Source organism: Onychostoma macrolepis, chromosome 07, assembly GCF_012432095.1.
Source record: "Onychostoma macrolepis isolate SWU-2019 chromosome 07, ASM1243209v1, whole genome shotgun sequence".
In the NCBI taxonomy this organism is placed as follows: domain Eukaryota; kingdom Metazoa; phylum Chordata; class Actinopteri; order Cypriniformes; family Cyprinidae; genus Onychostoma; species Onychostoma macrolepis.
This window is the reverse complement of record NC_081161.1, coordinates 7,374,626-7,390,715: the sequence shown is the minus strand read 5'-3', so window position 1 is coordinate 7,390,715 and position 16,090 is coordinate 7,374,626. Positions and strand designations below refer to the sequence as shown.

Genomic DNA, 16,090 nt, shown 5'->3' with positions numbered 1-16,090 from the left:
CTATCATCTACTTACCCGGATATCAGATGTGTAGTTTTTCATATTTATTGTGTACTTGTGATAGTCTTAGTCATTATGATATGTGACCCTGGACGACAAAACCAGTCTTAAGTGTCAATTTTTCGAAATTAAGATTTCTACATCATCTGCAAGCTGAATAAATAAGCTTTCCGTTGATGTATGGTTTGTTAGGATTGGACAATATTTGGCTGATACAACTATTTGAAAATCTAGAATCTGAGGGTGCAAAAAAAATCTAAATATTGAGAAAAACGCCTTTAAAATTGTCAAAATGAAGTTCTTAGCAATGCATATTACTATTCAAAAATTAAGTTTTGATACATTTATGGTAAGAAATTTACTAAATATCTTCATGGAACATGATCTTTACTTCGATAATTTTGACCCATACAATGTATTTTTGGCTATTGCTACAAATATACCCCAGCGACTTAAGACTGGTTTTGTGGTCCAGGGTCACATATTGTTAAAGAGGTGAAAGCAAGACTTTTTTTATACTAGTGATTTATTCCTGGCAAATCAGAATTTTCAGCAGTTTTTTTTTTGTGAAAACCATTATACATTCTTTGATGAAAGTTTAAAAGAATAGCATTTATTAGATTTTTTTTTTTTTCTGTCACTTTTGATCAATTTAGTGCATTCTTCCTGAGTAAACTTTTTTTTAATATACTGACCTACAATTTCAAACCGTTGTGTAAAAGTAGCTGTGATAGCAAGCTGCCCAATTTCTTATTTCCAATCTTTTTTTATTGGCATTTTATCATGACAGCATGAAATACACTTACATCAAATGGATCAAGATACAACAAAATGTCCTTATCGTATCAAACCCCAAACCTTAACCATCCCTACCCAGGGAGGAGAAACAAAACAAAAAACCAAACAGGAAAGAAAAAAAAAAAAACACATGGATGTATAACATTTTCTCATAATTAGCATTCTGAGATGTACTAAGAAAGGCATTTCTTAAGTATTATCTGAATCTATATCTGTATCAGAGAGACAAAGCAAGCCTTTAATGAAATTCAAGAAGGGATCCCAAGTGCTACTGAAGGTTTTAAGGGAACCTTGAAGCATAAACCTTAATTTCTACAATTTAATGTAAAAAAATATGTCTTGTATCCATCTATTGTGAGTAGGGGAAGTGACGCACCTCCATTTAAGGAGAATGTTCCTTCTAGCTAATAGAGTAGTAAAAGCAACCACTTGAGCAGTAGAATTAGAATAAGTGGTGTATGGTAGAACACCAAAGACAGCTGTCAATGGATTGGGACTCAGTTCAACATTAAGTGCTTTTCCCAGTGTGTCAAACACGTTGGACCAAAAGGTTATTAGTCGAGGGCATGACCAGAACATGTGTACATGATCTGCTGGCGCTTGTTGACAACGGTTGCAAGCATCATTCTTGTCTGGAAAAAATTTGTCAGGTGGGCTCTGTAAAGTACCTTGCATTGTATCAAACCATGCCTGGCGCAGATTGATGACGAGTGCACCCGATATAGGATGCATGACCACTGTTCATCTGAAATAGGAATAGAGAGGTCTTGTTCCCAAATTTCTTTGAAACGCTTTGAAAGATCAGGTATCAAAGTATTAATTAAGTTAAAAATGACTGAGATAAGATGTTTATCATTGGGTTTAAGATAAAAAAAATTGTCTAGTGCATATTCTGGGGGACGATTTGGGAAGTGAGGGAACAGTTTCTGCACAAAATGTCTCGTCTGAAAAAAACGAAATAGGTGACTATTGGGTAGGTTAAACCTGGCAGATAGGGAAGAAAAGGATGTAAACACATTCTCCTCATACAGGTCCTTAACTGAGTGTATACCATTACATGCCCATATACGGTAGGCAGAGTCCAAACAAGATGGTGAGAAAGCATGGTTTTTCAAGATAGGCATATGTATAGACGCTCTGTGTAATCCAGAACATTTTCTAAACTGAATCCAAATTCTGAGTGAGTTTGAAACAACTGGATTGGAAGTAATTTTGCTGATTACTAACGGAAGCTGAGAAGTGATAACAGAACGTAAATCATATTTAGTTGAAGAAGTTTCGGCATTAACCCAGGCTGGGTAATCTTTGGGTAAGTGGGGGTTATTCCAGTATAAAATCTTATTAATATTACTCGCCCAGAAATAGTGCTGAAAATTTGGAAGAGACAGGCCACCTTTTGACTTAGGAAGTTGAAGAATAGATTTCTTGATTCGTGGTGGTTTATTTCCCCAAAGGAATGGCCGTATGATGCTATCTACATTTCTAAAGAAAGATCTGGTGATGAAAATTGGAATGTGCTGAAAAAAATAAAGTAGTTTAGGCAAAGTGACCATTTTAATCAGGCTAACACGTCCAGCTAGGGACAAAGGGAGTGTGGACCACCTTGCCATGTCCTCCTTAATTCGATCGACAAGAGGTAAAAAGTTATGGCTAAATAATTGACCATATAGATTAGTAAAGAATATCCCTAAATATTTGAAGCCCACCGTGGATAATTTGAAGGGAAATTGGGAGAACCCAATTTCTTATTTGTTACTTCTTCTTCATATATACCCGTGAACTTGAATAACATCTGGTAGTCCAGTAACTTTTTTTTTAAAGTAAAGTTTAATAACAGAATTAACTAATAATGTTACACGGTCAAAAAACTCTATTGCTCCAGTATTGCGTCACACAAAACAGTTGTTGCCAGAAATTATGTCGTCGTCACTAAGAGATGTTTACAATTATTTAACAATCGGTTAATACACACAATTATTTATTCCACATCTGAATGAAGTAACAGATAACGTGCAGATCTCACAATACCACTGGTCAAATTTAGTGAAGAGTGAACCGTAATTATTGGTGAAAGAGGAATCAGAAATGTCAGGAGCAAGAAGCACATTTTTACTGCTCAGAGTTTGCTATTCCATAGCAGGAGGCTTAATAGAGTTTTAAATTTGTAATATCAACTTTGTGTCAGATGTTTAACCTGAAACGGTTGTTTAGAGTAAGGATATATAGCCATAAAATGAATGTGAATCGGACATCTCGAATAATGCTAGAGAATTAAAGGGAAATGTTTCAGTTTATGTTTAAATCATATTGAAAGACTTTTTGTTGCAGACTTTGCTATTGGCACATCTAAGCATGTTTTAAACATTATTAAGCTCTGTTGAAACACTCGAGGAGACACTGGAAATTATAGGGTGTAATCTCGTTGCTATTTTAAAGTAACAGTTGAAGAAATCATTTGGGTTTTCGCTTTTCCTACTGTACCAATAGGAAGATCAAACGCAGACAGCTGTGCCAAATGCACATCACAAAACATGATTCATACACTTCCATCAAAATCAAGCCAATATCAATCATTGCAGTGCTCTGAGGCTTCACACGTCCTGTGTTGAGTGTGGAAGAGATTTTGTTGATATTGTGCCTTCAAAGCCATTATCTCTTCCGCCCAGCACTACACTCTCCTATTCCTATATAGTCAAAGTGTTAGGGAAATCCTTTTGATATAATCACTTTTAAATGTCAATTATATTTTGAATGGTCTTTTCTGATAAGATAACACACACAGCGCACAACAGAACAGAGGAAAGATTCATCTGGCATGGAGTCATCAATGAAAATGTGTATGTTGTGTATTGTCTTTAAGGTCAGCAAAAACCCAGATGCAACCCTCCTAGATCAGGATCCTGGTTCACCATCTGAGCTTTGGCTGAAACGTGCTGTCAGTGTTTGCTCTGAGCCGGTGTCTACAGGTAATATTACAAAAAGATTGCTCTCTTCTTAGTGTCAACTTTGCCTCAGATGTTTCATCTAAAATAACACAATGCAACAAAAATTATTTCCACTTCATTTTTTAAATTATGGTAATTATGGTAATACTGTCCTGCTTATTATTGATGTACTGTTTTTTTTTTGTTTTGTTTTGTTTTTTTTTTAACATAGCATCAGTATTTTGGTAAATATTTAGGTCAGGTAAAGTTTAGAACTTCTGTCATTAATTATGAAACATTGGTTTAGTACAGATTAGTTTTTGTATTAATTTTGCATGTTTTTTTAAAGATATTTTGCTTTTGCAAGGATGGGAGCATTCTAGAAGTTTCTGTAACTTTCTGTAATATTCTAGTGCTTTCTGGAAGATTCCATAACATTGTGGGACTAGTCATAAAAGACAAAAATCATCCAACCCCTACAAAAATTAACCATGGTTTTAATATAGTAAAATTGTAGTAACCATGTTTGGTTATCATTTGCAAAAACAGATAATTCATAATTTTCAAAAATCATGTTTTTTCCAATTCATCTAAATCAAACTGCAGTTGGGTTATTTAGATTAGGTAAAAAATAACTAAACATACAGCTAACTAACAATAAAACACAATAAAAACATGATTTTTGAAATTTTGTTGTTGCAAATAAACTAGAAATCTGTTTTTGCAAATAAACTCTTCATTTGTATAACCACAGTTTCACTACAAATACTATGGTTAAACAACGGTTAGTGTTGGTGTTAGTTAATTTGTGGTTACCATGGTTTTTTGGTTTTATTTGTAGTACTCACTTTTGGTAACTGCTCATGTAAACTGTTGTTAGCTCAGTATTATGCATGTACCATCTAATTTTTATGCATGAGTAACGGATTAGCTTGTCAACATATTTTTTAGTTTTCACGAGCACTGTTAATGATGCACAAAAAGCAATGTGATTTTCGTATTCAGCATGTCAAACTTCATAAAAATAGCAAAGCAAATATTTTATAAAAACTTGTTTCACAGTATAATTTGTGAGACTATTGTTGGCATACAGTATGAGTATAGAGCTGTTTGGTCTTGGAAGAGTTTGAGTTCATATTGAGAACTCTGACTTTTGATTGCGGACTTTGCAAATTTGAGACATAGTTGAGATCTTTTGTTAATTCTGGAGCTCAATATAATCTCTTTGCTCTCTAGGACAAACAAGAGATCTCATTGTCTGCTAAACAGTATTGTTTTTTTTTCAGGTCTTCCATCTGTGGGAGCGCTTACCCTACAGAGTCCTGCTTTACTCTGTATTGAGAGCTCTTTGCCGAGACCGTCAGCTTGTGAGAGGCCTACGCCACACAACAGACAGGAGAATGTAGCTGGGTCAGTGTTTACATTCCTTAACTTCTTACAGGACAAGGCTTGTGTGTGTTTATGTAAAATCCTCACACAAAGATGATCCAGCGTGAGGTGAGACTGTGCAGGAGCAGCAGAGTTTATACTGTCACCCACCGTGGCCCCAATAAATTACTTTGACTCCCAACTGATACATGTAAACCCTTTTAGCGTGGACCAAAAACCCAAAGGACACATTCTTCTTAGGTAATGCAATAGAGAAAAATGACTTTTTCCACTATTATTTAGGTACACTAAATGTCTAGGGACTAAAATATCGTAGAGACCCGGACTGAGCCCTTTTGACTTGGAAATACTTGGAACTGTTCCAAAACAGGGATTAAAATTATTACAATGTTGCTTTTTATTCTTGGTGCGGTTCGCTTTCACACGGCAAAGTTTCTAAACGGACCAAATTTGTTAATACAAGTCACGCGTGAGTAAACCGTTCCCTCATTGGTCAAAGTTCCACGGGTTATTTTCTGGGATTCCACTTAGCTGTCACATCTGTCATCCGTCAGGCAGTGTAGCTGTCATTATATTAATTTATCATTTTGAGCAGGAGTCCAGTATTCATTGGGAAAACATTTTTAAAATGCACCTACTATGAAGATGAGCAGTAAAACATAGGGGTGGAACGGTACACAGATGTCACGGTTCGGTACGTACCTCGGTTCGGGGGTCACGGTTCGACACGATTTCGGTAAAACAAGAAAAAAACAACAAATCTACTATGCTAGGTTTCTTTTAATTTATTTTGAACAGACAGTAGTACAAATTTAAAAAAATTCCACCTAGAAGTGAAAATACTAAATATTATATTAAATTATAAAATCTGCAGTGCACATATACATACAAGGAATTCTTGAAATATATTTGATTTAGTAAACAGATAAACAAGGGGATAAAAACAGTGCAACACGTAACGCTCAATTTGTCCACAGAAAGGAAACTGAAATGGCGGAGACATTCTATTTGTTTTCTTTATTTTACAAAAGCACAATGTTTGTTTTCATTGTGAGTGTACACAAATAAAAGACCTTTTACAGTGATGCATTATTAATAAGACAATAAATTACAGGAGTGTTTTAAGTTGACCCAATGTGCATACATTTTGAAAGGTTACTGCCCCAGTGACAGCTTTTGTACCTTTATTTCTGAGGGTGTACTAGTTCAAACCCAATTCAGACCCTGAGAATGTTTATGAACAAGAGGATCATGCAGAACATTTGCAAACACCGATTTTCAGAGTGGTGTTTTTTGTGTGTGTGTGTGTTGTTTTCTTATACATTTTTATAAGAAAAGTATGTTATACTTTTAAATGGCGTATAACATTGTAACTGCCGTTACTGTATATAGGAAAAGGGTTAGGGTAAGTTTAGGGTTAGCACAACATGATCGTGCTACAACATCCCAATCAACCAATCAAAATTAAGGGATAAATTTACAGGAAATGTTTTAGACTTACAGTAAGGGTTAGGTGCTTCTGCACCCTTGTTATTCCTTCTGATTTTTGGGATAAATTATAGGTAGGTTTAGGGGTAGGGATAGGGTTAAGTCTGTTTTTGGACAGTAATGTTGTTTGAGGATTAACAAAAGATGTTGATCCAGGAACATGTCTGATTTGGCAAAATCACGGCAACCTTTGTGAAAAGTGTTTTCTGTTAAAGAGAATATCTACTTTTAGAGTGGACTTTGAGCTCTGTAAACTTGCAGATCTTTTTTTGTTCTCAAACAGCAACATCACACACTTACTAAAGTTGAAAAGTGAAAAAGCATAATAGGACCGGAATATCTCAATGCACATTTGCAGACACTAAAACTCTCTATTAGCCACTGAGCAACCACCAGGACACCCTAGTAACCACCTACTACTCACCCAAACATCTTAGGAACTATCTAGCAACCATCCAGATACCATAATATGCACTTAATTAAAAGGATTCTAGTTAAAGGGATACTCCACCCAAAAATGAAAATTCCACTCAACCCTCAAGTTATTTCAAACCTGCATGAGTTTCTTTATTTATGTTGAACATAAAATAAGATATTTTGAAGAATGTTCGTCACCAAACAGCTGCTGAGCCCCATTGACCTCCACAGTATGGAAAAAAAAAATCCTGTGGAAGTCAATGGGCCTGGTTTCATTGTGCTGAGTTTGGCATGGACAAACACCACTCACATTTTCTTTCATAAAATGTAAAAATCTGGTTGTATTGTATTAATAAGCAGTATATTGGTATTCTACATTGTTCTAGATTGTGCATAAGTTATGGACAGTAAGTGAGTTGTTTTGTTCTTTGTTTTCCTTTAGGTTAGACTGGCCAGCAAGCAATGACAGCTTCCTCTCAGAGTCAGAGGCTATTAGGAACACCTTAGCTGTTAACAAGGAATCGTGCAGGAGTCAAAATAAAGTAGAGACTGGATGTGCAGGAACTGAGCTACAAAACAGCAGAGGACAAACAGAGAGTCCTGGGAAGTGCCAAAAATCAGAACATAGCAGCAGGACAGAGGCCTTAAAACTTCTGAACCAAGGGCAGCCTTCCAAGTTAGCGGACGTCTGGGATAATCAAGGATTCAATTCATCAGGGGAGACCCAAGTAGAGGATACTGGGAGGTGTCAAGAGGGAAGAGAGGATTCACATTGCACTGGGAGGAGTCAAGAGGAATCTGAGAGCCGACAAAGTCAAGCAAGGACAGGGAACAGTGAGACTCAAGAGGAACCCAAAACAAGTGACTCAGAAACAAAGAATCCGAGTGTCCAAGGTGAAGATCTAACTGACACTCCAGGGGTGAGTTACATTCATTATCAAACAGTTTGTTGAACCATATAATTTCATTTGCTACTGATTCACTGTGAGCCATGAGCCATGCACCTTGGATATATGTATTGATAAAAACACATTGTTTATTGAGAATTCCTTCATTTAATTCTCTGTACGCCTCTGGAATCAATTCCCTTTAAAAAAAAACAAAAAAAAACCTCAGTAATACTCCATCCTTCTTTTTAACCTGGACTCGAGAATGTTTTTCCCATTTAAGGTATGCATCCTTCTCAGTGTTTTGATTTTAATATAACCCCAATTGAGGGTGTTTTTATATCATCTAGGACGGGGTAGGCAGTTCTGTTCTTTCAGGGCCACCTTCCTGCAGAGTTTAGCTGCAGCCTATTTAGACATATCTGAACCAGCTAATCAAAGTCCTCAGGATGAATAGAAACTTCCAAGCAGGTGTATTAGGGTGGGTTGGAGCTAAATTTTGCAGGATATTGGTCCTTCAGGACCATGATTAGACAGCCCTGAGGTAGGAGCAAGAATAGCACATCTCAGTCTGGCTTGTGCTTCCATTGATGCAATTTTAAACATTTAGTGATGCTTGTTTGGGCAAAATCAGTTTTACTAATACTTTCAAGTGTTAAAATGAAATGCATAACATCCCATTTGTGCTATACAAACATGATTGATGCCTCAAAATGTGCACCTGATTGAAGAGAGGTACGCTAAGGAAATGTGGGAAAAAAATTAAAAACAAAGCATCCTAAACAATTTTTAAGGACCAGGATCAATTGGTTCTATCATCATTTCAATGCAGCTTATGGGATATTGTTAGTTGGAAACACCAAGATGCATAAAAACAAATGTATGTTTGACAGAATTTTTTATTCTGTGGTAAGATGTGCATAAACTACTATGGAATCACATTTACAGAAAAAGAAATCCTTCATGCCCATCAAAATGTCATGTGATGATAACAGGGGTGTCCAATCCTGGTCCTAGAGGGCCAATGTCCTGCAAAGTTTAGCTCCAACTGGTCCCGACATACCTTCCTTGAAGATTCTTGTAATCCTGAAAACCATGATTACTTTGGTTCAGGTGTGTTGAATTGTTGGAGACAGGATCAGAACTGAACTTTTCCATTAAGGGGCAAATTTTACCCCCAAAAATTGAATTCCAGATCATTTTTTTACATTTGTGAGGGCAATTTTTATCACCACCTTAAAGGGTTAGTTCACCCCAAAATGAAAATTCTGTCATTAATTACTCATCCTCATGTCGTTCCAAAACCGTTCATCTTCGGAATACAAATTAAGATATTTTGATAAAAACAGAGCTCTCTGACCCTCCATAGACATCAATGCAACTGTATTGTTTCCAGGTCCAGAAACGTAGTAAGGACATTGGTTAAACAGTCCATGTGACATCAGTGGCTCAACTTCAATTTTGTGAAGCTACGAGAATACTTTTTGTGTGCAAAGAAAGCAAAAATAATGACTTTATTCAACAACTCTTCTCCTTCGAGTTACCATCTTCTGCCATTTTGGAGAGTGATATAAAGCATACGCACGCTTTATCCTATGCGTAAATAACGCTGATTACGCCGATTACATTCAGGCGCACGCTTTACCCCCCACCCCCGAATGTAAACAATGCTGATTACATTGATTATGTTCTTGGGTACTCTCCAAAATGGCGCAAGACGTAACTCAAGTAAGAAGAGTTGTTGAATAAAGTCGTTGTTTTTGTTTTCTTTGCACACAAAAAGTACTCTCGTAGCTTTGCAAAATTGAAGTTGAGCCACTGAGTCACATGTCCTTACTACGCTTCTGGACCTGGGAACATTACAGTTTGCTTTGCTGTCTATGCAGGGCCAGAGAGCTTTCAGATTTCATCAAAAATATCTTAATTTGTGTTCCGAAGTTGACATGAGGGTGAGTAATTAATGACAGAATTTTCATTTTGGGCTGAATTAACCCTTTAATAATTGTATATGTGTTGTCTTTAATGTCAAATACTTGAATTTAACCAGTTAATCAAAAATACTTGAACTGTTGCCAAAAACAATTGACTGTTTAAAATTGTACACTCAACAACAACTCTGGAGTTTTCAGCGTTGACTAATCGAAGCGTCTCTGATTGGCCATTGCATTCCTAAGCTCGGCAGAAACGCGTTTGATTGGTCATAAGGCTCAACGCTGCAAAAAAAGTAATGCGTAAAATCATAAAAGTAGTTTATCATATTGAACAATTAAATCTTTTGCTATTGAAAATGACTGTTCTGTTCTCTTGAACCCATTGGATGGAAAGGCTGTTTTACCTGCAAATAGCTTTGCAAAATTCTGATGGTTCACATAAATAAAATTCACAACTTTAGAGGAAACCTGTCTATTTGGGACTTGAGGGTAGGATCTTTTGACTGAATACCCTACCAACCACCCAGAACAAATTAGCAACCACAAAACAACTTACTGAGAACTGTATAGTAACACCCTGGCAACATCCACACACCCTTGCATTGTGGTGGTGAATTTTGTACAATCAAACACCACTCATATTTTCTTTAGAAAACGTAAAAACCTATTTAGTGATGCAGCTGTAAATCCAGTGACATTTCCCGCCAGTATTTCATTAGTCATTTAGTCGATTCCTACGTGATAGAGGTGTGTGGGATGAGTGATGCAGGGTTTGTTTGTGCTTGTTACTAGTGTGGAGTCTGTTTTGTTCTCTACAATCATGGTCCAGTTTTATAATGACTCAAATGTGAATTCACTGCTGTGTAAACACTCTTGAGTTTCTCTTCCCTTATAAGACATTCACTAAAATAGGATTTGTCTCTGAAATTGTCTCTTATTTTATTTGGGTATAGGCTACAGGAAGCCAAAGATAGCCTTTGTAGCATTCAGATGAAATTGAATGGAAATTGAAATGCATTCTTTTGGGAGAATGAAGGAGTCTCCTTTCTCCTCGATCTGTATCTTGAGACCAAGCCATGTTTATACCGTAACTCGACAGACAGGGTTTTACACAAGTGAAACAGCCCCATTATGATTTGCTGCATTAATGACTCATGCATATTTTTAGACATTTGTTTATGATAGAGATAAGCTGTTAGAGGTAATAAAAATAGGAAATACTCCACTCTCATTGGCTGTTGATGTTGGTCCCATATTTATTCTGCAAATAAGAGTTTTTCTTCTCCTGGTGATGACACTTTCAGATGTTGTTTTTGTTGGCAGTGCTCATTAATGTTGCAGTATTTTTTTTTATATGAGATGCTATCAGTAACTGTTATTTTGCTGTTGGGAAACATTTCCTCTTGAACCTCTCTGAGAGGCATGAACATGAGATGGGGTTTTGTGATAGGACAAATGCCAGTGGGGGGAAACATGCATATATTTTGTCAAGTAAATGTCACACTGTGGTTAAGAGGTTCCTATTCCTATACATCCATATATATATTGTTTGATTGCTTCTATTGTCCTCATTTGTAAGTTGCTTTGGATAAAAGCATCTGCTAAATGATTAAATGTAATTTGTAAATGTGATTTGCTGCATCTTCTAGTATTTTTCCCCCAAGAATTCCAATGTTAAAGACGATAATTAATTTTTTTTTTTTTTTTTAAATAATGCAAAGAGTAGGCTTCAACACAAGTATAGGCTAAGTCATCGAATAACAACCTGGAAATTCACAACAGGCCTGTCTTTGGATTTGTTATCATTATCATTTCCCTATGAAGATTTTGTAATGTTACGTGACATTTCCAGGTTTTAAACACTTAAAATCGGGCTACCTCATATATCCAAGGTTTTCTAGACAGTAGTTATTTAGAGAAAATAAAACAGTTGTTAAGGGGGTAAATTAAAATAAGTATCTTGATTTTATGTTGTTTGGATTTATTTCAGTGCTTGTATGTTATATTTTAAACCATTTTAAGTCATCTTGAGGCCTTCTTGGAAGTTTTTCAGCCACTCTGTTTGAGAACCACTGATCTAGTGAGAAGAGTGATAGCAAAATGCTAAAATTTGTATGTAAAATACAATATAAACACAGCAACTTGAGTTGAACGCTTATTTTACATATTTTTTTATTCAATTATCACATCAAAAATTCAACAGAAATAGGTTATTTTCCATTAAAAATTCTGATGAAGCTGAATCACTATCAGAAGGGTTAAATGTCACCCATTTATTCGGTCTTTGACTATTCTCGTTGTATTCATTACAGTGCCTTGGAGTTCAGTAGCACGTATTTGAATATGGTAAATGTACAGTACCATGATATTACCTTCAGTGTACCATGGCACTAGTGAAGACTGTACTGTTCTGTGACTGTATAAGCTTGTTTCCTCATACATGTATGTGTTGTGTTGTATCTGTACAGGACCAAGAGGATCCCTCTGCTGTATGTCAGTTCACACGCTCACGGGGTGAGCAGACTTCACTAAAGAGAGCTCATAGTTTTGTGACAGAGTCTGTCACTCCTTTTATCTTCCCTCACACACGCTCTCGGCCCCCGCTCATCCCCACCATGCCCACCCTTCCTGAGGAAGAGGAAGACTCCCCAGAGGAGCTCGACAGTACATCCAGTTCGCCCTCCACAGTGAGTCAAGCTGTCTTTCACATCACATCAGTCTACATTCACGCTGTCAGTCCAAATCCGAATATTTGTGTATCCATTCCACTCTTTCCTTCTCCATGTTCTGCGTTGCTTACTATGGCAATGACATTGCATTGTTATGCCTATGCCAAAAACAGCAACATAGAGATATCATACCACAGGATTTCAGTTGGATTGCATACCACATATGAATCATAGCTAGAAATTGATTTGTTAATTTCATGTTTGTTTTTTGTTTTTTTGCTAAATGTCTGAAATTAAAAATGGATTTGGACCAATTCCTAAAAACGGCAGACAGGCTGAATGAAAATGCATTTTCATTCTCTGACAGTAGGTGGCACTTATGAAAAAGCAGAAATGCAGCGGTACACAAGGGAAGCGTGTGCAACTTTCTGACTTCTGCATGGCAAGTCAAAAAAAAAAGGGAGCAAAAGACTATTTACTTCTGCTTCTGCCTGCAAGATTCATACTTGTCACCCATTTGATTACCTCTATCACTAGTCGGTCTAACAGTCCCACCAGTGGTTGATATATAACTGACACAATCTGGCCGATCAAACACAGATTGCAATTCAGTTTTGTGTGACTAGTGGTGCAAAAATGACTCTCTTCACCTTCAAACACGTGTCCTAACCACATCTGACATATGATCCCTATAAAGATGTTCATCTAAGGAGGAAGAAAGTACATGTAATCTTTTCCTGAAAGACAACATTCCACTCTCAATCAGGATTCAGATATTATCAGTACCTTAATGCCACAGAATGGATATTTGAAATCCTACTAGTTTAATAATGTCACGTTACACAGTTAGGGCCCCAGTGCCAAAGTTTTTTTTTTTTATCCTTTGCTTAATGGTAGAAGAGTAAAAAGACATTTGAAATTACGGAGCAGCGATATACACTTTGTACTGCTGGGAGCGAAATTTAGATGAATATGCAAATACGTGCTGCACGCTTTCCTCTCGATATCAAAATGAACACATAACAAAAATGTGAAGAAAACAGCAGTTAAGAAAGCATTTGATGAGCGGATATGTTTGCAGCAGCTCTGCAATTCAGTCAAGTCACAATAGATTGCTTTATACAATAGATTGCTTTAAAGTATGCAGCTTTAAAGTATTATTAAACAGTATTACACTATTCAACAATGCCAGTGTCGTTTTCAGTTTACTTACAAATGATACTATAAAGCAGCTCTGCACTTTGTGTGCAAAGAAGGCGGAGCCATGTCAAAGGAGGCGGAGCCCAGGAGCACATCTACCTGTTATGTAATTGCCACGGACAGTTTGAAGGTGTTCACCAGCTGGAGCTAATTTTTTTGCTTTTTTTGCAAAGTTCGCTTTGGCGAGTTGTTTTGAACTCCCAAAATGAACTTTGTTTTGGCCTGATTTTGTTTGATTGGCATCAAACCAGTTTGTTCTTCAATTTCGCTTGAAGTACATTAGGCTCTTTACAAATGTCATGTCCTGTGAGTGAGAAGAGCTATTGCTTCACTGATGTCAAGCTTTAGGATTTACTGTTCTGTTTTCCTTTTGGAGACCACAGACCATTTCAACATCAAAGCCCGTCAGGGGTTGTTGTTTCATTATAGCCATTATGTTATTCTTGAGCGAGTACAATCCACTCATGCAGTGACTCATAAAAGGTTGGGACTCAGATAAGACCACTCTTTAAAATCATATTACACTTCAGTAATCTAGTCCCAGAATAAAGGCCAAACAAATAAAGCTTCCACTTTGTACTGAAGTACTAAACTCAAGGACTTTAGCGCGGCGTGACAGTTCTTGTGTATAAAAGTATGATAGCACTTGATGGTATGTGGCATGTTGTAAATCTCTGTCAGAGAGCACTTCCTGATGCAATTTGAATGTTTTTTTTTTTTTTTTTTGCTCTCAGAGAATGAATGTATTTTATAATAGACTGTAACTATGTGGAGTTTTATATAATATGTATATAATTAATTTTAAAAATCAACAGTATTTACATAGATCAATTATAAAACAGTTTACAGAATTATACCATAATGAAAAAAGAAAAACAACAGTGTAATTGGACTATTGCAAAGACTTCCTCTCATTAGACTATTGCAAAGACTTCCTCTTCCTTTGCTTCCTCTCGTGAAGGGAATGTTATCGCAACATGTTATTTTTCCCATGGGATAAAGCTAAGTGTTTTGAGCTGGCATGTGTGAAATTGTTTGTGCAGGGGCTAAAAAAAGTGGACCTGCTGCACAGCACAGTTGGGAAATTTCCCATATTGCCTCAGGACTGAATGCTGTGGTTGAAAAATCATCACATCTTACTGTTTGCTCTTAATTTCTCTTCTTTGCCGCTACAGTACTCTACAAAAAAAAAAAAATCATAATTAGTCTTGTTTTCTGGTGCACTTAAATAAGCAAGCATGCAATATTCAGAATTGTTTTCAGAGTATACTGTCAGGGCTCGACAGTGCGAGCACAAAAATAGATGTGTGCGAACTGGAAAATATATTTAGGAGCATGAGTGCGAATACAATACAAAATACAAAACGGTCTAACTTATACAGTAGCCAATAAAAAACTTATTAATTTCTTTAGTTTATTTATGGAAAATAGCGATACAGCCTCATATGATTACTGAACTTTAAAAAGGCAATAGTTGAGAAAGGCGGAGCGAGTGAAGGAGACGCACTTTCGCCACTATAGGGCGCTGACGCTGCCGTTACTGTGTAAATAATGTTTCACAGTCATTTAGATATTTATATTCGCTTTAGTCTTCACAATAGCACCAAATAATTAATAATGAGCCATTTTTTTCAAACATTTTTTTTTTAACCTAAAACATGGCCTATCCACTGATTTATAATAGAGAACAGTGGGCCTATCTATGTATTGACTGATTCGTTATTATTGTTCAATAACACTTTAGGTTCCGTTAGTTAACATGAAAAAACAATGACTGCATTTATTAATCATTTTCATGTTAATTACAACTTTTAATAATACATTATAAAATCAAAAGTTGTGTCTGCTAATATTATTCAATGGAGCAAGCATTAACTAATATGTATTTTTATTAATCAACATTAACAAAGAATATTAAGTACTGCAGCTATTGCACATTGTTAGTTAATGTTAACCTGCATTAACTATTTTTAACAAATGGGGCCTTATTGTAAAGTGTTACATATCGTTCTTTCGTTCATTTGAACAATCTTGTGCACTCTGATCTTGATACTTTATATTTTTGTGTATTTTTTTAAATAAAGTCTTTCTTTAGTAAAGGATCTTTAATAAAGTTATTTAACCTGATAGGAGGACAACACTTTTTTTCACTTTGAAATTATATATTGTGATTTAAAAAAAAAAAAAAAAACAGATAGCTTAACAATTGTAAAAATGTTATATTGTCACATACCTAATGTACATACAGTTTAATAGGACTATTACTAATTACATAATTAGCCTATTAAATAGAGTCTGAAGCAAAATTATTTAAAAACCTTGTGTACTTTCTGTATTCTGATAAATTAAATAATTTTGCTTGTAAATGTCTCTTTATATCCCCTTAT

General features: G+C 35.9%; 1 protein-coding gene across 5 annotated transcripts in view; it reads left to right on the top strand.

The window, feature by feature from the left end:
- mrvi1 (murine retrovirus integration site 1 homolog) overlaps positions 1-16,090 on the top strand; it is a 56,697-nt gene that overhangs the window by 17,442 nt on the left and 23,165 nt on the right. For all 5 annotated transcript variants that reach the window (XM_058782338.1, XM_058782339.1, XM_058782337.1 and 2 more), the window contains 4 exons: positions 3,659-3,764; positions 5,009-5,132; positions 7,459-7,936; positions 12,303-12,521. In XM_058782338.1, coding sequence (XP_058638321.1) covers positions 3,659-3,764; positions 5,009-5,132; positions 7,459-7,936; positions 12,303-12,521 — 927 coding nt within the window. The remainder of the gene's footprint in view (positions 1-3,658; positions 3,765-5,008; positions 5,133-7,458; positions 7,937-12,302; positions 12,522-16,090) is intronic.